This window comes from Thalia democratica, chromosome 1, assembly GCF_965202585.1.
Source record: "Thalia democratica chromosome 1, ktThaDemo2.hap1.1, whole genome shotgun sequence".
Classification (NCBI taxonomy): domain Eukaryota; kingdom Metazoa; phylum Chordata; class Thaliacea; order Salpida; family Salpidae; genus Thalia; species Thalia democratica.
In genome coordinates this window covers 29,212,457-29,236,179 of record NC_139165.1, presented here as the reverse complement: position 1 = coordinate 29,236,179, position 23,723 = coordinate 29,212,457, and the positions used below count along the sequence as shown (strand labels likewise).

Here is a 23,723-nt window from a genome sequence, read left to right as displayed (position 1 = left end):
AGGAGTTTTTCTTAAACTAGACAACAAAACTGACTCGGAAAAATTTTTAATTGTTAAAAGCAAATCAATTTTTAACGATTCTAAAACTTTTACTAAACTAATTTCAGACTTTGCAAAATAGATTTTACTCGAATTATTTACCAGTGTTGCTTGTAAAGTATTATTTGAAACTTCTTTATTTAGTTTACTTGTTCGGTATTTTGGAATCGTTTCTAGTCTAGTAGTTATTAACTTTTGTTCTGATTGTATAGTTGCTGTTTCTGGTGTTTTTTTTGTGACTTATTGGAATAGAGTTGATTGACCAAAAGTTTGTGTATTTTTCTACAATGACAAGCCTGTAGAAATTAATTTAGAAATTTTATATTAAGATCTAATGGATGCTTACTAATTTAACTATGATTATTTTTTTGATACTTTTTTGGTTAAAACTAAAATGTTCAGGTTCGCATTGTTTTTTTTTACATTACTTTACAAGTTTATTTTGAGTAAATTTATGTAGTGTAAAAAAAACCATAGCTATAACAACAAAGTATACTTTTTTAAACTCTTTATATTAACAAAAATTGAAGTAAGTGAGTAAGTAAACCCAAAAAAATCTCGTACTTAAACTGAACTTTTCCGTAGTCAAACAGTGGCAACCACTCGAGTGTGACGGACTTCTTCACATCCGGGTTTGAATGAGTAACCGCGTCGTTCGCATTGCTGCACTTGATTGATATAAAATTGGCGGGAAACTGCTGCCAGGTTCCCACCGGTTCAGAACTAAATGGCCGTCTCGCTTGAATGAACATGCCTTTGAAGCCAACGCCTCTGCTGCATGATACTGTGACTGGAAAAATTTAAGTTTGTTTGACTTAAGCTAAAAATGAGCTGTTAAAGTTAGGGGTTTTTTGATACATAGTCAAGTTTATTTTTGTAGGATATCTTAAATATATTAAAACTAAATATTTTTTAGTTTTACTAAAAAAAATGGTACGCTTAAAATTTTTATCAGTTTTTTGTAAGTTTGTAGTATAATGACTTAAATAAATGCTTACTTGTAACAGGAACACGAGCCACGTAAGAATGGTTACTGATTGTTATTACGTAGGGTGAAGGGGATTTTTGAAGGTTTAAAGAGCTGTGCCTCGGAACCATGTTCTTGCAGGCTTTGGTGGGAGCTCTTTTCGAATATGAGTTCGAATGTCGAATTTGCGTTAGTGATATCAGAAAAATTGACAGCCTTGTATAGTTTTTAAATTACTAAAAAAAAACTATTATCGCATCGAGTATTTCGCTGTCGTTCAAACCAATATTTTTCTGATAGGCTACAACTAAAATAGGTGTTATTAACGTTTTTAAACTTTTAATTACATTCTTATATTGTATAATTAATATAATATATTGTATTAAACTTTTATGTTTTCGTTATTTAGTTTTAGCTTTTATTCTCTTGTATATCATTACATACAATTATTACAATTCAAAAATTTTAAAAATTTTAATTTATCTCTTTTATAATACATTGTTTATCTTTTTAAAGTATCCTACTCTATGAAACTTAAAACAAAATATTTTTTGGTCTTGGTTTGTTTTTGGAATATTACTCTTAAAAGTTTGAACTTTGTTTTGCAAAAGTTTAAAATCTCATATAGAAAAAATAGTTTTATTTAGTTACTGAAAAAAAAAACAAGTTAACATCAATTCGAGGAAATGAAAAAAAATATTTTTTGGTTATACAATAGTTTTTAGTAATATAGTAAACATTTTTTTTGCGTATCAAAAATCCAAAAACATAGTGAAATTTTGTCTTAACAGTCTAAATTTTTAAAAATAAGTAAAACTTAATTCTAAAAATTGTAGAAAACTAAGTTTAATTTTTCTAGCATTAGCTACAATAAAAACCTTTAAAGTTTTTTTTAAACTATAGTATGAAATTCTAAATGTATACCGTAAATATATTTTTTTCAAGAGACTTAGATTAACTTTTGACTAAAAAAGTATACTAACATTTGAGTTAGCAAGGTTCACTTACAAACTAAAACTACTTTCAAGTCAAATATACGTATTTGTTATGCCTGATTTCAATTCATACTCATAATATTATGAAATAAAATTTAAACCTAAAACACTGAAAAAAGTTAAATGAAAATTTTTTAAATCCACTTTTTTTTTGTTTCAGAAAAATCATCACTAATCGTTTTCTTTTTATAAAAAAAAAATAAACTACTACAAGTTAAAACTAAAACTGTCAGAATACACATTATTAACACGTGTAGATTAAAACTCTTCGACAAAATACAGTTCTTGTTTTGTAAAAGTTCTGCTAGTGAAGAAAACGTTTAAATTAGACAAAGTACTTCAACAGTTTTAGCAAAAACTGTCGTTGACATTTAGCAAAGTTTAAAACACTATCTAATTAAATTATATCTTATCTTTGTACTTTAAAAGCTTTATCCTTTTTTTTTTACTTACACTTACTCTAATCATATCTACTTTGTTATAGTTTATGTTGTTTATAATGAAACGTTCAATCGTTTATAAGATTTTGAAAACGCATAGATTCACTATTTAAATATTAAATTTTTACAATAAATTCAATTAAAAAAGATAAAAGAAGTGTTTTGTGACTTTTTAGGTAATTACTTAACTATTTTATGGTTTTTTAAAACAATAACTGCATATAAATAAAAAATCATTTAAAAAATTTAATATTAAAAAAATTTTTATTAATGTTACCAAGTAATTATAAACATTAACTTTTGTTTAAACTGTCATAGATAACTGTGGTACATTTACAAACGTACTTTACAAAAATTTTATAACTTAAAAGTGAGTGCATAAACAGCTTAGTTTTAAGTAAAGTAAGGTTTAAGGAAATGTTTCACAGCCGGTTACATGACAATTCAAATTCGAAAAACTTAAACTCCGACAATTCAAATTCTTGAAAAAAGATCTAAAACACTCTATCTTAAAAAGTAATATAAACATGAAAATAAAACATAGATATGTAGATCTTATTAAAGTCTACCAGCCACCTTTTGCTTTTAGCAAAATCTTAAATATTTTTCAAGATACTTTAAAACTACTAAAAATAATTATGTTTTGTTACTTTATTTAAGCCATATCTAAAAATCATTTTATTTTATCAAAAATAAAAGAAAACAATTTTAGGTATTAATAGAAACGTGATATGTGTTTTTTATACTTAAAAATTTACATTAATTTTTTAATAGTGAGCCTTTTAAATTTTTTCAAGAACTTTAAATGTCGAAATTTAAACTTTCCGTACTTGAATAGTCGTACCTTTCACAGCTAGGGGTTTTAAAACATTAAACAGTTAAACAAGAACAAATTATTAATTTTATACGATATCGGAAAAAATATAGCCTTTTTAATATCTAAACACTATTTAACTTCCATTCAAAATGATTTTACAAAGCCATGAAAAGTTTGAACTTAAAAACTACATACTTTTTATCGGTTTATTAAACACAATCAGTTACTTATTTTTTTTATTATCCGTCTAAGACTGCTATTATCTTTACTGTACAATTATTTTATATATTAAAACATTAAATACTTGATTCCAATAAAGTTAAATAAAGTAATTTTGTTAATTTAATAAACGACTTGAGAAGTAAAAATAATACTTGTTTATAGAAATCAAGTTGTATATTATTTCCCTAAAATAAGCCGTAAAAAATTGTTTTATTGTGGTATAAATCTGGACATAGAAAAAAATTACAAGCATTATTTTATTGTTAATATAAGCTTTCTTAAATGTATAATATACTGTTTTAAGATAATAAATGCAAAAAACCATTTAGGTCTTCCTGATAATAAAAATTATTAGCAAGAAAATACAGTTTTAGGACTTTATAATCTCATTAAAAAAAAATTAATTAAAAAATAAAATAAAAAAATTTCTAAATAAAGAAAACAGTAAAAAAAAATTTAATGTTCAATAACTTTGATTTGATGATTTAAATGTTGCGTTCCAAAAGATTACTTGATTGCTTTTACTGTTTCTAACTTACTAATAACCAAAGTTTTAGTTGTACATTTATTCGTTTATTGAACTCAGTACTCTTGATTTCAAGACATTGTAATGGATGAAAGTAAAAGGCAAGGTAAAAGATAATCTTTATTTTGAAACTAAATTTTTAACTGTACTTTAAGCAGTTTAATAAGTTCGAGTAAACTTTGTACTATGTTTACCTAAAAAGCTTTCTTTCATCTTAGCTACACGTTTAAAGTTTAAGAAATCATTTATGCAATTTTAAGTTTATTTACTTTTACTATTTATTAACGTTTGTAAGTTTACAAAAATTGTAAAGCTTAATTAATGTTTTGTTCAGTTATTTTGCAGATAACAAAATAAACTATTTTTGCAGACAAAATGGATAAAAATGTTTTAAATAATATTTCTACGTCTAAAAATGTACAGGTAAGGTTTTTAATTTTCTTCTATGTATAATGTATATGTTGTCTGCTTTTTTTTTTAATTCACAGATTAACTTTAATTATAAAAAAAAAAAAACAGTTTTTAGCATGGTATTATAGCAAAAGACAATTCATAAGTTTAAAGTAGCAACAAAACAGAAAAGAGAAGTTAATTAACATTTACAGTTTAAACTATTAAATATTCAAACATAGAGTTTGTGTACCTTTATTTTGCCCTTTTGTATATTACTCTAAAAGTTTCATGATTTTTTTTGTAATTTTATTGGTGTACACAAATTTCAACACTTAATTATTTTAAGTTTAATACTTTTGACAAAAATTAAGTTGAATATTCTTTTTTGTATTGTTTTTAATGAAGAATTATTATTTTTTATATATTTTTAAAAGTTTTCTCAAAACTTAATTTTCAAGTTAAGCAAAATTAAAACCTAGCATCGTAAATTTTTGTATTTTTCTTCTTTATTTTCACTAAGTTTTTTTTTCTTTTTTTTAATTTATGATAATTATTGCAAAGGCTTATCATCTTTAATTGAAATTGCTGATGCTGCAGTACTAAATAAGTATAAAAAGTACAATAGCTTAAAAACCAAAACAGTCATAAGTTTTAAATGTTGAGAAGCAGTTTTGTTAAATTAAGTCTATTAAGCTGCTTAACATTATGTTTTAGGTCAAACTGTACCTTTTAAATCTTTTTAAATAATTTTTACATTTTCTTAAAGAAATGAAATTTTTGGTTTTCTGATAGAAAAATATGTATATTTTTGATTTATTAGTTTTTAAACAACTATTAAGTATCACTGATAAGTGTCTTAGAATGTAGTAATATAATCTTTTATGATGCATTATAAAGTTTATAATTTCTACTTGTTTGGATAGAGATCATAAAAGATAATTATTATTTTTTTCTACAAACTATGCATGTTGAGGCATATTCTGCAATATATTTTTTGAACTAACAAAGTTTTAACAAGCTTTCAATCGAAATTTTTCAGGAGGGAACGTTTAGCAATGGATATGCAAGAGCCGATGACATCATTGATGTAACGCAGAACGAAAAAGAAAAGAAAGAAGAGCCAATCGACTTAACGCAGTCTAATGGTGAGATGGAAAGGAATAATGCTGAAGAATTTACTAGTGTACAGTCTCTTTCAAGTACTCAAACGTCTGGAGTAGCTCCAACAACTAATACTACGGCGAATAATGGTTTCAATCGTCAAAATGAAATTTCTGCTAGTAGACCTCTTGATCGCTCTACTCAAAATGATTCTTCTAGAAGACCTGATGATTTTTCGGCTCAGAACGATATCATTAGAGCACATACTAACATAAACACTCTCTTTATATCTTATGGTGACTCTCCTGTCCGAAACAATTCTACTAGATTCATTTCTATTAATTCATCTGGTCAAAACAATAGCAATAATTTTCCAACATCAACTAACTCTTCTGCTCAGAACAATTCCACTAGTAGACCTGTTAATTTTTCTTCTCAGAACGGTAACACTAGAGCACATACAAATGCTTATGATCTAAACCTTATCCATAGTTCTTTAGACGTCGTTGGTGACTACGGTGACGATGAATTATTCGTTTCCAACACTATCGTGTGGAATTACGTCGGGCCATTTCAAGGTTTTGTTTAACAATGTCTTTTTTTAAATCGATCGTTTCACTTTTCTGTAACTTAAGAGATAAAAAAGTCTTCGTTTTGCTTTTATAAAACAACAAATTTCAGTTTAAAATCAAAATTTTCTCCTAAACCCTCATCTAAATGAGATTTATCCCAATATGTAGTTTTTGTTATAAGAAATCCTTCTTTAAACCGATATATAGTAAACTACCAACACTTTTAGAGAAATTGGAACGTATACAAACCATTCTAAAATTAAATAATCTGTACAGGTCTGACAAAGTCGAGAGTGGAAAAGTTCAGGAAGTTCACTGCCGACCAGTCAAATGTAAACGATGCGTGCACAATATGCATGAGCTATTTTGAACCCGGTAAGCAGCTGATCGAGCTCGATTGTGGCGGGAAACACGTTTTCTGCATAGAATGCGCCACCAAGTGGTTCAAAAAACACAACTCGTGCCCCAACTGCCGACACGTGTTTGTTTGCGACTAAAATAGTCGTTTTCAGTTTTTGCATTGAAATAAATCTGATTAATTAAAAAAGTTTGCTTTTTTTATTTTATCATTTCTTAAAATCATATATATTTGTATAAATTATGACAACAGTAAATAATCAGAAATTTATTTTAGTAGTAGTGGTCTAAAAAATCGTTCAACTATATAGCCATTTAATTTCAACAATACTTTGTTATAAGGTTTAGATATCGAACAAATAAAATATAATATGCCAGTACCTTAACTGTAAAAAAGTATTAATTAGATACCATTTCACAGCTTCTCATCATGCAAGTTTGGAGATGTCTGCTAACGGAAAAATGAACTGAATCGAAAAACGATGTGAACCAATAGACGTAATGTTATGTTTTATCTGAGTGTAAGGATGATCTACTGTATAATATACTGTATAAATAATAAACCAACCAGTTTATTAATTTAGATTTTATTTTGTAAAGTTGAACTTGTAGCTCGTTGAAAAAGTTCATTGAATTTATATTGTATTAAATTTTTTGATAAATAAAGTTGAAATTTTAAACATCAAGTGTTTATAACTTTTTAAAACAAGTAAGCTTTACATCAAACTACTTCTAGTATTGTGTTAAACTTAATTTTATAAGTACATTTTTATTGAACAAAATTTATTTCAATCTAATTTATTCTTGTAAAACTTTCTAATTTCTTTACTCCTGTATTATCTTTTATAAAATGTAAACCGTTTATAACCATACTATAATAGTATTAATTCTGTTCATGTGTTTTCTGTTGATACTTTGAAAAATAAAAATTCGTATAATTGAGTTTTTAGTTTTTTATTATAACAGTAGATACTAATTTTTTGTTTTGCACATAAAAATTTTGTAACATGCATTAATTTGTATTGAAATTTACATTCACAAACCTCGATAAACAACTGTTGTATCAGTCGTATAATAAAAATAATTTTAATTCTAGTTAACATTTAGTAAAATTAAGAAACCCATTTTTGATCAAATTTTACACGAATCTTAGTGTGAACTTAAAAGAAATCTAAATATATATATAAACTATGAATCTTAAAATGAAATCTTAATCGTTCGTTAAAGTTTAAAGCTTGACTAAAAAAAACTTAAATTGAAAACAATATATATTATGTACTTCAACACGTAGCTATAAATCACAATATTACAAAAACAAAATTCAACTGTTTAAAAAGAATTGTAATTTCGTAAATAAATTTTTACAAAAACATTTTTAAACAACCGTTTATTGAATTCTATCGTATGTCTTTTCTGCGTTTATTCTTAAAAGGTAAGCTTTGACTTGCCAAAAGTTTGTACAGTTTTAGCTATAAATTTTGTTCAAAATACAAAACGATGGTAATTTTAACAGTTTAGAAACCTGGTTGTAAATAAAAGATTCTAAAAAAATATTAACGGTTGTCCTGCCTAAAATTAAACATGTTTCTCAAGTTAAATGCAAAAACACTTCACATGTGTGGAATAAGGTACTACTTTTTGACTTAGAAAAAAAAAGAATATCAAAATTTTAAATAAACGAAACTGTAGTTCATAAAAAGACTTTTATTAACCGATTGTTGACTTTAAAAATTAGCAGTTTCATATAATTTTTTGGCTTAATCCTAAATTATATCAGTGTACAAATTTTAATAAAACGTATCACTTTTACTATTCATCAAGAAACGAATTTGTTTTGTGCCTAACTATGTTTACCACAACTCTACCATAAAAAATTAGAAAAAATCGTTTGTTTATTTTTAATTAATCTCAACAACCTAACTGTATTTCAATTTTCAAGTAATGAACTGTTAGTAATTGTTATATCAGTTTTAAGCAAATTGTATGTAAAATGTGCTTTAATTAGCCATTTTTATATCTATAAAAATTTTTTAAACAATCACGAAGCAACAAACTAAATTAAAAATAAGATATTTTAAAGGGTAAAAGTTTATATGCATTTATGTTTTGCAGTGATAAACGAAAAGTATTTACCATAATACACGAACATCTATCCTTTAGTATTAGAACTTTTAAAACTTTTTATTACTTAAATCAAGAAAGCTAAGTTGATGCGGAAAACGCTTTATATATTTCTTTGTAAAGTTTAAGTATGATTCGATGGTTGATTAAGAAATCAAACAGTTTGTCAAACACACAAACATAACTTTTTGTACAATGTTTAGCTAAATGAAAGTGAAAATACTATCTAAAATTTTCAATGTTTTTAATGCAAAGTTAACAAGCAACTATTGAAAAAAACTACTAAATATGTCAAATCGTGCTTTAAATTTCGTAATAATTCCGTAATAACGTATCTCTTGTTTGCGCGCGTTTTGAAATATGAGTCTTTCCTGTATTACTGTTTTTATTTTTATTTCAGTTTATAAAAGGACGCAGTTATAACTTTTACAGCGATCTTTAGCTAAAGTTTGAATAGGTAGAAAAAAATACAAAAATTTATTTTGCTTAATAAAAGTTTTTATGTTTGTAGTTATAAAAGTGAAATTATTTTTACACACTTGTAAGAATTTCTATGTACTAATTGAAGACAAACAGCAAAAAGTTATATACTTTGTTTCAAAAAATATCTTACTGCTTAATTTTAGTAAAGCCTAATGTTTGTGTTTAAAGTAATTATGTTTAGTAATAACAGTATTCCTTTTACGTTTTTATTTTTCTTTTGTCAAATTTAAGAAAGTATTTTCAGAAAAATACAACTTTTGACAAACTAAAAAATGGGACAAGTAACCATTGACTTTTTTAGCTGAACAAAATAGTTAAGTGCTATACAAAGTTTAATATTATTTATAAAAATAGTTTCGTTTACTATATTTAATTTTTATTTTAAACAACACAAAAGTATAAACCTAAGCAGTTTTTTTATATTTTTAGTTTATAAACTAATCGAAATTCTTCTTAATTTATTGAAAACTAATTTAAGTTGTTTTTAGTTTTTTTTTTCTTAATTTGATTCTTTTGTTTCAAAATAAAACGTAACAACTTTTAAAAAATGTCTAAAAGAAACTTTTCACACTAAGAAAATAATTTAATGTAAGTTTGTGTATATAATAAAATTCTTGCTATAAGTGCATAAGTCTAGCAAAAAAAATAGCTTACGTGCTTTGTGTTTGATGATGACCTTCAAATTACCATTATATTTAAAAACTATAAAATATAATATAACTAAGGAAAATAAAGCCTTAAAAATATTGTCTTCTTTTTAAGCTTCTCTAAGCTCAACACCGTGTCAAAATAAATAGAATGAAAAAAAAAACATAAATGTAAGAACTGAAAGAACTTGAGTTAAATCTTATTTTTGAGGTAAATTTAAGGTAGACTTTTATAGAATCTAAAAACTGTTGAAATTAAACCTACCTAATTTTTGAGAGTAAAAACTTTATCAAGTTAAGAAAACAAAAATCTAGTTCTGTTTAATGTGTATTACGCTTGACTTAATTCTAGTTACAAAAAATGTTAATGGCCGCTAACCAACTGTGCAATAATTGATATAAAACTTTGTAAAGAAAAAACTTACCGAACACGGTAACCAGTTATATTATTTTTTGATAAACTATAAAATAATAATAAAATATTAATTTCTTTTTGTTAGTTTATGATTAAGTTTAAGTGTGGACTCGAATATCCGACAAAAAAATTAAACAGTAGCTTTTCACAAAACCAATTAGTTATTTTTTACTGTTTTTATATGTATCTTTAAGCATTTGGTTATACTTTATGTTTTTCTAGTATTTAATAACATGTCAAAATTATCTCCTTACCACGAGCCGCAATGGACTCACAACACCAGACTGATGAGCGAAATCATCCAAGCGTTCAACCAGGAAGGAAACAACGACCTTGCCCAGTCCTACTGCCGACCCGAAACAGTGAACATAATCGACGTGCTGTTAGAAGCAGTGAGACGCAGAAGTCGCGAAATGGGCATGAAATGGACTTTAGAGGCCAGGAGGCTTGTTAGGAGCAAATACTTGTTCCTCATTCTTCGGAAAACAATGCGAGTACTCGAAAAAGTCACTGATGAACAAATTCAGAATGAGGATCAATTCGAAACCGGACGAAACTCTCCGCTAGCAGGCGCGAGGGATGAAGAAGAGGAACGGAACAACTTGCTAGAGATCAAGCAAGAAATGATAAAGACAGAGGAAGGGGTTCTGGATGTTGTGGGAGGTTTCGAATGCAAGTTGGAAGTGGCCAGGGATCTGCTTGATGTTAAACTGAGAGTCGAGAAAAAACTTTAGAATAACTGTGAGAAAAACAATACATGTTTATCGATATCTTTGTTATTTTGTACTTTATTAGCTAATATGTAAATTGTGTAAATGAATTAAAATATATTTTGAAATTAATTTGTTTTTTTAGGAAGTACTTCAACGAAAGTTTAAGTAAAACAAAAATTTCTAATTTACTAAAAGTTCATATAGATGTAAAATTTCAGGTTTTAGTTTTTATCATTCTTCTATTTATAATCCATTCATTGAGGATCTTCTACATACCAAAAAGCTTTGTGACAATCTTGAGCATCGAATAAATACTAGCTCATGTATTCAACTGGTAATTTTAAAGAACTTACTTTGTTTTCGTATAAGAATAGTGTTAGATTAAAGACTTTATTAAAACCGATTTAACCATATTTTTCTTTTATTTTAGTCAAGTAATTACTTTTAGTATTTTTAAAATTAAGTAAGGCACGTTTTATGAAATTTTTGTTAACGTTTGTTGATTCATACACATAGATTAAATCTATTAGTATACTTACACTATAAACTAATTTTTCTAATTATTTGAAAAAAAAAACTTTTTTTAGTATAAACAATTAAACACTGTTTGATAAAGTTAACAAAAAAATTGTTACGTTTTTTTCAATTAAACCTACCAGATAGTTCTTTGTACTTTAATTTAAGCACATACAATGAGAATTATTTATCTATTTTTAGAAAGTGTTATTAAATCTACACATGAGATTTGTTTATCATTTAGCATTTATTTATTAAAAAAGAAAATTAAACAGTATAAACAAAGTATATGTAAATATAACACTTTTCAGATTAAAACTTGGATGAAGAACCAACTATGCTGCTTAAATGTCATCAATTTCTACCTAGATATTGCAAACCGAAATAGTCTTTCGTGGGTTACAGTTTGTTTTATTCTTCTTATAACTATAGTCATAGGATAAACATTATAAATAGAAAAGTTTAATTGCTTTGAAACTTTGAAATTACATATAGGATTATATAAAATCAATATATATATATTTATAAGATGTAACGTTATAAGGCGTTAAATCCTGGAGATCCTGATAAGCTAAGCTTATCGGAATGTATATCACAGATGTTCTTGTGCTAAAACTTTATTCCGACTAACGGCGTTTCACTGCTCTCAAATAAATTTAAGAACAGATCTACGGAGTCTATAAAATGTTAACACACATTAGAAAAAAAGCAGAAAAAAGCATGTATAATTATGTATAGTGTTTATCTAGGTAGTAACTATAAATGGACTTTATGGTTTAAAAACAAAGTTTGGGATAAAAGCGTTAATTTATAAAATTGTCTACAAAAAAAACAAATTTAATAAAAGTAGGCACCAACCTCAAAAAGCTCTAAGAATAGGCAAATTTTAAAAATGAAAATTAAATTGAGTTGTGCAGAAATGTTACGTCATAATAATTTTAACAAATTATTCAATAATTTATACAGCTTGAAAACATGAAGTATTAAACTTGCAAGAATATATAAGTTTTGTGAAATAAATTAGTACATAAATAGACAGAGTTATTTAAAGTAGAATCGTCGGTTATGGGGACAGATATTCGATAAATCTTGCCGCTTATTCAGAAGTAGGTCTTTATCTTCTACTAAATAAAAAATAAAAATATAAAATATAAATAAAAAACAAAGCACGCGTTTATCGGATTATGTCTGGAGCTTTTTTCACAGGTACGGTAAAAGGCCAAACATGGAGTGGAGTATTGTTTCAAAGATAAAACATACATCCAACGGAGTAAGTAGAATTTGCCCAACTTGCAATACAGAAAGAGCAGTAATTGCAGCAGAAGATAAAGACCTACTTCTGAATAAGCGGCAAGATTTATCGAATATCTGTCCCCATAACCGACGATTCTACTTTAAATAACTCTGTCTATTTATGTACTAATTTATTTCACAAAACTTATATATTCTTGCAAGTTTAATACTTCATGTTTTCAAGCTGTATAAATTATTGAATAATTTGTTAAAATTATTATGACGTAACATTTCTGCACAACTCAATTTAATTTTCATTTTTAAAATTTGCCTATTCTTAGAGCTTTTTGAGGTTGGTGCCTACTTTTATTAAATTTGTTTTTTTTGTAGACAATTTTATAAATTAACGCTTTTATCCAAAACTTTGTTTTTAAACCATAAAGTCCATTTATAGTTACTACCTAGATAAACACTATACATAATTATACATGCTTTTTTCTGCTTTTTTTCTAATGTGTGTTAACATTTTATAGACTCCGTAGATCTGTTCTTAAGTTTATTTGAGAGCAGTGAAACGCCGTTAGTCGGAATAAAGTTTTAGCACAAGAACATCTGTGATATATATATATTTATTTATTTATTTATTGATTTGTAAACGTACAGTTTTGGTTTGTATTTAATGCACTGATAGTTCTAGTCATTGGCTTTTAAATTCAAGTGAATTGTTATACCAATAAGTTGAACACAACGCATATTAGTATTCAAAATAACAATCTAACGAAACTTTGATTAATGTGTTATGGTTGATTTTTTTCTTTAGAATGTACACCGCTTGTTCTGAATAAGCTATAATAAAGCTTTTTGAATTATTTCTTACTAACCAATATCTTAAGTTATTCAACTGTTAGGTAAGATAGTGAAAGTCTGGTCATTTAAGTAGTCCTCACTAATTTTAAAAGCATAATAGCTTTTTTTATAGTTAAGGTTATATTGTTAGCAAATTAACTTGATTATTTTCGGTAGTGCAACAATTCACTTTTTTTTAGCTTTAATACTTGTTTAATGCTATTTTAAATAGTTTAATTTTTGTTAGTTACAGTAATGTACGGTCGTATATACTTTTTAAAACCTTTAAACCAAAAAAAAAGAATAATGGTTCTTTAGAAACTAAATTGACTATTGAGTGTTATTTTTTTATTATTGTTTTATAACGACAATAAAGTTAAAATGTTTTTATTTATACGCTAGTTGTTAAATTTTTTTGCAGGCTGTAAAAAGTGTACAAAATACTACTATTTTAGAGAAACAACAAGTACAAACCTTAATACCTTTTAATATTATTCAATGAGATAAAACTATTAAGTTCAAAACAAAAATTTAAAGACTAAAGCAGAAAAAAAAAATTTAAGTTAATTTATTATGTTGTTTGATAAATGTCTTTTTTATTATAAGCTTTTATTTTTTTAGATCTCTTCAATTTAATTAAAATATTTTAAAGCAGATAATCTAAAAACAAATATAATTCTACGGTATCTTTAACGATTTTTTACTTAATACAGTTTATTTTAATTTAAAGCATTCTTTAACGCATGTGTCAAAATAAATATATTTTAAAGTCCTAAAAAACTACGATACAATTGATTTCAAGTATCTCTCAGTTTTTTATATTCTAAAATTCTTAAACGTTGTTTAAAAACTTAGTCATAAGTTAGTATAGACCTATTGTTTGGTTATCATTTAATGACACATATCCTAGTTTATTAAAATCAATTTAAAGTTTTTGACTTTGATTAAAATATCTGACTAACTGCAAAACATTTTAAATGTTAATTATAGTACTTCATCTAAATTTTATTATTTTAATAAACTTTGGACTTCATTCCACATTTTACTTCTTAGTATAGAAGTATTTTAAATTTACTTAAGTTTTTAAACGAACTATCGGTCTTTTTAATTTTAAATCATTTAAAATTGTTATAAACAGTTTAAATGTAAATGAAAAAGTTATTTTTTGCTCAATAAATATAACACATGCTTTCTTTTACACAGTACTAGAAACTTATGTTTATACTAACTGTAAAAAATACAGAACAACTTAATAAAATATTTATGCTTGAAGTTCTTTTGCTACTATTAAGGCTAAACTGAAAAACGTTGCTTTTGTAAAGTATAATGTTATATACATTAAGCTTTGAAATTTAAATTGTTCTGATTAAAAGAGTTTGTTGCAGTACTATTTAAATTAAATATACAAATTAAAATGTATGAAAAAAGTGCTACGACAATAAAAATAAAAATTACTAGAAGTTGATTAAGCATACTGTTAAAATCATTTTTCAATAAAAGATTATTTTAAAAATTATCTACTTTTAATCACTATTATTTGTGTTCAAAATAAAAATACAAAACATAAAACAATTTTTAAGAAGTCACATCTGAAATAAAAATCTAGCTACAGCAACAAAATAATAACTACATAGACACTAAAATAATATCAAAAATTTTGCGAATAAAATAAACAAATATACTTTCAAAAGGTGCGGATTAAACTTATAAACAAGCATTTATAATGGTTGCTATTTAAACTGTTTTATTTTGATTTCGTTTTAAACATATTTTAAATTAATCAGTAAAACAATAATCAAACATATTGTCTTTACGCTAAAATATAGATTACCTGTACCATTTTTAGTAAAGTTTTTAACATATGGTTTATTAAAGTGAGTTATTAAACTAGTTGTGGTATTTGTTCTAGTTGTTGAATAAATTTAATTATCAGGAATTTTTCTTAAACTAGACAACGAAACTGACTCGGTAAAACTTTTAATTGTTGAAAGCAAATCAATTTTGAACGATTCTAAAATTTTTATTAAACTAATTTCAGATTTTACAAAATCAATTTTACTTGAACTATTTACCACTCTTGCTTGTAAAACAGGGGTTCCCAACCAGGGGTGCGAGGCAGCATTCCAGGGGGTGCGAGATAGCTTTTTATTTTTGTATGATAAATAAGGAGATTTCACTCTCTGATAAAGTTTAAAAAGTACATATTGTTATAAAAAGAAGTTGGTGCTAACTTTCTGAATAAACTAATTTTATTAATACGCCATAGAGCAAGAGCGCTTTTCTAGAAGTAAATTCATTGTACTAATTTTATTTAATAGCTGTTAGTTTAGAATTAACATTTCAATAAAGCTTTCTTGAGTTTTACACCTGTGAATTTTAATCATCTGTTCTTTAAATGTTTTATTTTCTTAACTGGACATTAATTGTTTAAAACAGTTTATGAGCTAGCATCTATTTTAATTGAAATACATAGATAAAAATTAGTATCTTCAGCAGGCTTTTTATTAGCTGTTAAGAACAGGTTCTGTTAAGTCTATCACATTTATAATGTCATCTTTTATTAAGCTTAGTTGTGCAGAAAGTGGTGCTTAAAGATTTAACATCAGTAAATTGTAAAGTTCACAGCAATTTCTGTATGTTATAACATTTAAGAAAACTTGTTTTTAGCTTCAGTGAAACCAATTTTTATAGATCAGCAAAAGTATTCAATGCATCAACTTTATTTCTATTCATTCCTTTTTTGAACTAAAACTGTTTACCTTTTTCAATCTACATTTTTCTATTTATGTTGTAAGCATACAAACTTTTTTTGTATTTGCTTTTATACATATCTTTGTTCAATCTAAGACTAAATATTTTTTAACTTTTTAAAATCCTAACTCAAATCTTTATTATTTTGAAACCTCCTAGCTGCTAATAGTTTTGAAAATAAAACATTACAAAGCTTAACTTAGAATAGCTGATTTTTATTTTTTGAGTACATATATTCATAACAAAATGTATAAAAAAAATTATTTTTAGATTTAAGCCTAATATTTATTACTTTTCTAGTGCTTTTTCCTCACTTCTAATTTTTTTAAATCTTAGAAATCGTTAATCATTGCAGAAGGAAGAGTGAGTTCTGATGTTTTCTACCTTATAAAAAATAGATAAAACTTGTTCGAATATAGTTTGTTATGTTTTTAAATTTCCAAATATTTTATTTTTTTTTATATAGTACACTATCATAAAAATTAAAATACAAATTATTAATTAATGAAATCAATGATTTTATAATCAAATTATTAATAAATAATTATAGCATATAGTGTTAGGGGTGCGAGATCAAATTAAGAGACTTTAGGGGTGCGGGGCATCAAAAAGGTTGGGAACCACTGTTGTAAAGTATTATTTGAAATTTCTTTATTATGTTCTTTTTTTTCGGTATTTTGGAATCGTTTCTATTCTAGTAGTTATTAACTTTGGTTCTGATTTTATAGATGCTGTTTCTGGTGTTTTTTTGTGACTTATTGGAATAGAGTTGGTTGACCAAAAGTTTGTGTATTTTTCTACAATGACAAGCCTGTAGAAATTAGTTTAGAAGTTTTATTGTAAGATCTAACGGGTGGTTACAAACTTAATTATGATTATTTGTTAGATACTTTTTTGGTTAAAACTAAAATGTTTGGGTTCTCATAGTCTATTAACATTACTTTACAAGTTTTATTTAGGTAACTTTATGCAGTGTAAAAAAAACTATTGCTACAATTACAAAGCATACTTTTTCGAACTCTTTATATTAACAAAAATTGAAGTAAGTTAGTAAGTAAATACAACAAAGCACGAACTTAAACTGCACTTCTCCATAGTCAAACAGCGGTAACCACTCGAGTGTGACGGACTTCTTCACATCCGGGTTTTAATGGGTGACCGCGTCGTTCGCATTGCTGCATTTGATTGATAAAAAATTGGCGGGAAACTGCTGCAAGGTTCCAACTGGTTCCGAACTAAATGGCCGTCTCGCTTGGATGAACATGCCTTTGAAGCCAATGCCTCTGCGGCCTGATACTGTGACTGAAAAGAATTTAACTTTGTTTGACTTAAGCTAAAAATGAGCTGTTCAAGTTAGGGGTTTTTTGATACATAGTCATGTTTATTTTTTTAGGACTTATTAAACATACAAAAACTAATTTATTTTTAGTTTTATTGAAAAAATCTGATATGCTTAAATTTTTTATCAGTTTTTGTAAGTTTGTTGTATAATGACTTAAATAAATGCTTACTTGTAACTGGAACACGAGCCACGTAAGAATGGTTATTGATTGTTATTACGTAGGGTGAAGGGGATTTTTGAAAGTTTAAAGAGTTGTGCCTTGGAACCATGTTCTTGCTAGCCTTGTCGGGAGCTCTTTTCGAATATGAGTTCGAATGTCGAATTTGTGATAGTGATATCAGAAAAATTGACAGCCTTGTATAGTTTGTCATTTTTAAATTACTGAACAAAACTATTATCGCATCGAGTATTTCGTTGTCGTTCAAACCATTATTTTTCTGATAGGCTACAACTAAAATAGGTGTTATTAACGTTTTTGAATTTTTAAATACGTACTTATATTGTATAATTAATATAATAAAACTAGTACGTATCCGTTATTAAATTTTAGCTTTTATTCTCTAATATATCATTACATACAATTATTACAATTCAAAAATGTTTAAAATTTTAATTTATCTCTTTTATAATACATTGTTTATCTTTTTTAAGTATCCTACTCTATGAAACTTAAAACAAAATATTTTTCGGTCTTGGTTTGTTTTTGGAATATTACTCTTAAAAGTTTGAATTTTTGTTTTGCTAAAGTTTAAAATCTCATATAGAAAAAACAGTTTTATTTAGTTACTGAAAAAAAAACAAGTTAACATCAATTCGAGAAAAAAAAAAAAAAGTTTTGGTTATACAATAGTTTTTAGGTATATAGTAAACATTTTTTTTATCGTATCAAAAATTCAAAAACATAGTGAAATTTTGTCTTAACAGTCTAAGTTTTCAAAAATAAGTAAAACTTAATTCTAAAAATTGAAAAAAAACTAAGTTTAATTTTTCTAGCATTAGCGACAATAAAAACCTTTAAATTTTTTTTTAAACTATAATATGAAATTCTAAATGTATACCGTAAATGTATTTTTTTCAAGAGACTTAGATTAACTTTTGACTAAAAAAGCATACTAACTTTTGAGTTAGCAAGGTAAAGGTTCACTTACAAACAAAAACTACTTTCAAGTCAAATATACGTATTTGTTATGCCTGATTTAATTTTATACTCATAATATTATGAAATAAAATTTAAACCTAAAACACTGAAAAAAGTTAAATGAAAATTTTTTAAATCCACTTTTTTTTTTGTTTCAGAAAAATCATCACTAATTGTTTTCTTTTTATAACAAAAAATAAACTACTACAAGTTAAAACTAAAACTGTAAGAATACACAGTATTTACACGTATAGATTAAAACTCTTAGACAAAATACAGTTCTTGTTTTGTAAAAGTTCTGCTAGTTAAGAAAACGTTAAAATTAGACAAAGTAATTCAACAGTTTTAGCAAAAACTGTCGCTGACATTTAGCAAAGTTTAAAACACTATCTTATTCAATTATATCTTATCTTTGTACTTCAAAAGCTTTATCCTTTTTTTTTACTTACACTTACTCTAATAATATCTACTTTGTTATAGTTTATGTTGTTTATTATGAAACGTTCAATCGTTTATAAGATTTTTAAAACGCATAGATTCACTGTTTAAATATTGTATTTTTACAATAGATTTAATTAAAAAAGATAAAAGAAGTGTTTTGTGACTTTTTAGGTAATTCCTTAACTATTTTATTGTTTTTTTAAACAATAACTGCATACAAATTAAAATTCATTTAAAAAAATTATATTAAATTATTAAAAAGAATGTGTTTTAATGTAACCAAGTAATTATAAACATTAACTTTTGTTTAAACTGTCATGGATAACTGTGGTACATTTACAAATGTATTTTACAAAAATTTTATAACTTAAAAGTCTGTGCATAAACAGCTTAGTTTTAAGTAAAGTAAGGTTTAAGAAAATATTTCACAGCCGGTTACATGACAATTCAAATTCAAAAACTCAAACTCCGACAATTCAAATTCTTAAAAAAAGATCTAAAACACTCTATCTTAGAAAGTATAAACATGAAAATAAAACATAAATATGTAGATCTAAATAAAATCAACCAGCCACTTTTTGCTTTTTACAAAATTTTAAATATTTTTTAAGATACTTTCAAACTACTAAAAATAACTATTTTTTGTTACTTTATTTAAGCCATATCTAAAAATCTTTTTTTTTTGCAAAAATAAAAGAAAACGATTTCAGATATTTTAAAAAACTTGATATGTATTTTTTATACTTGAAAATTTACATTAATTTTTTAATAGTGAGCCTTTAAATTTTTTTTAAGACTTGAAATGTCGAAATTGAAACTTTCCGAACTTGAATAGTCGTATCCTTCTAAGCCAGGGGTGCTAAAATATTACAAAGCCTCACAAAAAAAGAACAAACTATCAATTTTATACGATATCGGAAAAAATATAGCTTTTAGTTTTATTTAATATTTAAACACTATTTAACATCCATTTAAAATAATTTTACAAAGCCGTGAAAAGTTTTAACTTAAAAACTACACCAAAATTCTGATACGTACTTTTTATCGGTTTATTAAACACGATCGGTTACTAATTTTTTTTATTATCCGTGTAAGACTGCTATTATCTTTACTGTACAATTATTTTATATATTAAAACATTAAATACTTGATTCCAATAAAATTAAATAAAGTAATTTTTTTAATTTAATAAACGACGTGAGAAGTAAAAATAATACTTGTTTATAGAAATTAAGTTGTATATTATTTTAAAAAAAGCTGTAAAAAATTGCTTTATTGTGGTATAAATCTGGACATAGAAAAAAATTACAAGCATTATTTTATTGTTAATATAAGCTTCCTTAAATATATAACATACTGTTTTAAGATAATAAATGCAAAAAAACCATTTAGGTCTTCCTGATAATAAAAATTATTAGCAAGAAAATACAGTTTTAGGACTTTATAATCTCATAAAAAAAATAGAAATTAAAAAATAAAATAAAAAAAATTCTAAATGAATAAAACAGAAAAAAAAAATTTAATGTTCAATAACTTTGATTTGATGATTTAAATGTTGCGTTCCAAAAGATTACTTGATTGCTTTTACTGTTTCTAACTTACTAATAACCAAAGTTTTAGTTGTATATTTATTCGTTTATTAAACTCAGTACTCTTGATTTCAAGACAGTGTAATGGATGAAAGTAAAAGGCAAGGTAAAAGATAATCTTTATTTTTAAACTAAATTTTTGATTGTACCTAGTGTCGTTTAATAAGTCTGAGTAAACTTTGTACTATGTTTACCTAAAAAGCTTTCTTTCATATTTGCTACCTGTTTAAAGTTTTAGAAATCATTTTTGCAATTTTAAGTTTATTTACTTTTAATATTTTTTAACGTTTGTGAGTTTGCAAAAATTGTAAAGCTTAAGTAATGTTTTGTTCAGTTATTTTGCAGATAAGAAATAAAGTATTTTTGCAGATAAAATGGATAAAAAGGTTTTAAATAATATTTCTACGTCTAATAATGTACAGGTAAAGTTTTTAATTTTATTCTATATATATTTTATCTGTTGTCTGTTTTATTTTAATTCACAGATTAACCTTAATTATAAGAAAACAGTTTTTAGCATGGTATTATAGAAAAGACAATTCATAAAGTTTAAAGTAGACACAACACAGAAAAAAAAAGTTAATTAACAATAGCAGTTTATACTATTAAAGATTCAAACATAGAGTTTGTGCACCTTTTATTTTACCCTTTTGTATATTACTCTAAAAATTTGATGTTGTTTTTTGTATTTTTATTAGTGTACATAATTTTCAACACTTATTTTTTTTAAATGTGATACTTTGGACAAAGATCAAGTTTAATATTCTTTTTTGTATTGTTTTTAATGAACTATTATTATTTCTTGTATATTTTTAAAAGTTGTCTTAAAATGTAATTTATAAGTAAAGCAAAGTTAAAACCTAGGATAGTAAATTATTGTACTTGTTCTACTCCATTTTCACTATAAAAAACAGTCATCAGTTTTTTTTTTAATTTATGATAATTATTGCAAAGGCTTATTATCTTTAATTGAAAATTGTTAATGCTGCAGTACTAAACAAGCATAAAAAGTACAACAGCTCAAAAACCAAAAACATCATAAGTTTTAAATGTTGAGAAGCGGTTTTGTTAAATTAAGTACATTAAGCTGCTTTACATTATTTTTTGGGTCAAACTGTACCTTTTTATTTAAAAACAAAGTTTTGCATTTCCAAAATGAAATGAAAATTTTGGTTTTCGATAAATAATGTATATTTTTGATATACCAGTTTTTAAACAATTAAGTATTAATTACTGATAAGTGTCTTAGAATCAAATAATATAATATTTTATGATGCATTTTTAAGTTTATAATTTCTACTCGTTTGGATAAAGATCATTTAAGATAATTATTACTTTTATTTACAAACTACATATGTTGAAGCATATTCTCCGATAAAATTTTTGAACTAACAAAATTTTAGTAAGTTTTCGATCGAAATTTTTCAGGAGGGAACGAAAATCAATGAAAATGCAAGAGCCGATGAGATCATTAACCTAACGCAGAACGAAAATGAAAAGAAAGAAGAGCCAATCGACTTAAGGCAGTCTAATGGTGAGATGGAAAGGAATAATGCTGAAGAATTTACTAGTGTACATTCTGTTTCAAGTACTCAAACGTCTGGAGTAGCTCAAACAACTAATACTACAGCAAATAATGATTTCAATCGTCAAAATGAAATTTCTGCTAGTAGACCTCCTGATCGCACTACTCAAAATGATTCTTCTAGAAGACCTGATGATTTTTCGACTCAGAACGATATCATTAGAGCACATACTAACATAAACAGTCTCTTTATATCTTATGGTGACTCTCCTGTCCGAAACAGTTCTACTAGATTCATTTCTGTTAATTCATCTGGTCAAAACAATAGCAATAATTCTCCAACATCTACTAACTCTTCTGCTCAGAACAATTCCACTAGAAGACCTGTTAATTTTTCTTCTCAGAACGGTAACACTAGAGCAAATACAAATGCTTATGATCTAAACCTTATCTTTAGTTCTTATGACGTCGTTGGTGACTACGGTGACGATGAATTATTCGTTTCCAACGCTATCGTGTGGAATTACGTCGGGCCATTTCAAGGTTTTGTTTAACAAAGTCTTTTTTTAAATCGATCGTTTCACTTTTCTGTAACTTTAGAGATAAAATAGTCTTCGTTTTGCTTATAAAAAACAACAAAATACAATTTCTGTTTAAAATCAAAATGTTCTTCTAAACCCTCATCTAGATGAAATTTATCTCAATATGTAGTTTTTGTATTAAGAACTCCTTCTTTAAACCGATATATAATAAACTACCAACCCTTTAGAGAAATTGGAACGTATACAAACCATTCTAAAATTAAATAATCTGTACAGGTCTGACAAAGTCGAGAATGGAAAAGTTCAGGAAGTTCACTGCCGACCAGTCCAACGTAAACGATGCGTGCACAATATGTATGAGTTATTTTGAACCCGGTAAGCAGCTGATTGAGCTCGATTGTGTCGGGAAACACGTTTTTTGCATCGAATGCGCCACCAAGTGGTTCGAAGAACACAAAACGTGCCCCAACTGCCGGCACGTGTTTGTTTGCGACTAAAATGTTCGTTTTCTGTTTTTGCGTTGAAATAACTCAGATAAACTATAAAATTTTGATTTTGTTTTTTTATTATTTTTTTAAGTACGCATAAGTAGTATAACTTTAATTATTTAAAGTAATATATATATATATATATATATATATATATTTCAAATTCGTATAAATTACGACACTGGTAAATGACAAGTTATTTATGTTAATAGTAGTGGTCTAAAAAATCATTCAACTAAAGAGCTATTTTATTTAAGCAATATTTTATTATAAGGTTTAGATATCGAACAAATAAAAATTTAACATGCCAGTTCCTTAACTGTAAAAAAGTATTAATTAGATGCCATTTAACAGCTTTCCATCATGCAAATTTGGAGATGCCTGCCATTTTGCTCACGGAAAAAATGAACTGAAGCGATGTTAACTGAAAAAACCCTATGTTATGTTTTAATACAATGTTAGGATGGTTTGCTGTATAATATACTGAATAAGTGAAACGAGTTT

General features: G+C 25.7%; 2 protein-coding genes across 2 annotated transcripts; both read right to left on the bottom strand.

Moving 5' to 3' along the window:
- Positions 1-217: 217 nt before the first annotated feature.
- Positions 218-1,137, bottom strand: LOC145835045 (reelin domain-containing protein 1-like). Its single transcript, XM_082942585.1, has 3 exons — positions 1,038-1,137; positions 631-829; positions 218-335 (listed from the first exon to the last, which is right to left on the bottom strand). The coding sequence occupies exons 1-3, from the start codon at positions 1,135-1,137 to the stop codon at positions 218-220; spliced, it is 417 nt and encodes a 138-aa protein (XP_082798711.1).
- A 16,164-nt stretch (positions 1,138-17,301) lies between these two features.
- LOC145835039 (putative defense protein Hdd11-like) lies at positions 17,302-17,867 on the bottom strand. Its single transcript, XM_082942573.1, has 2 exons — positions 17,666-17,867; positions 17,302-17,456 (listed from the first exon to the last, which is right to left on the bottom strand). Exons 1-2 carry the CDS (start codon positions 17,865-17,867, stop codon positions 17,302-17,304), a joined length of 357 nt encoding a protein of 118 aa, XP_082798699.1.
- Between the last annotated feature and the right edge of the window lie 5,856 nt (positions 17,868-23,723).

Excerpts from the sequence above, each read along its gene's own strand:
- LOC145835045 (XM_082942585.1), bottom strand. The coding sequence starts at position 1,137 with ATGGTTCCGAGGCACAGCTCTTTAAACCTTCAAAAATCCCCTTCACCC. Across the intron at positions 830-1,037 it reads GGCTCGTGTTCCTGTTACAA|TCACAGTATCATGCAGCAGA; the intron begins GTAAGCATTTAT and ends AAATTTTTCCAG. Across the intron at positions 336-630 it reads ACACTCGAGTGGTTGCCACT|GCTTGTCATTGTAGAAAAAT; the intron begins GTTTGACTACGG and ends TAATTTCTACAG.
- LOC145835039 (XM_082942573.1), bottom strand. The coding sequence starts at position 17,867 with ATGACAAACTATACAAGGCTGTCAATTTTTCTGATATCACTATCACAA. Across the intron at positions 17,457-17,665 it reads GGCTCGTGTTCCAGTTACAA|TCACAGTATCAGGCCGCAGA; the intron begins GTAAGCATTTAT and ends AATTCTTTTCAG.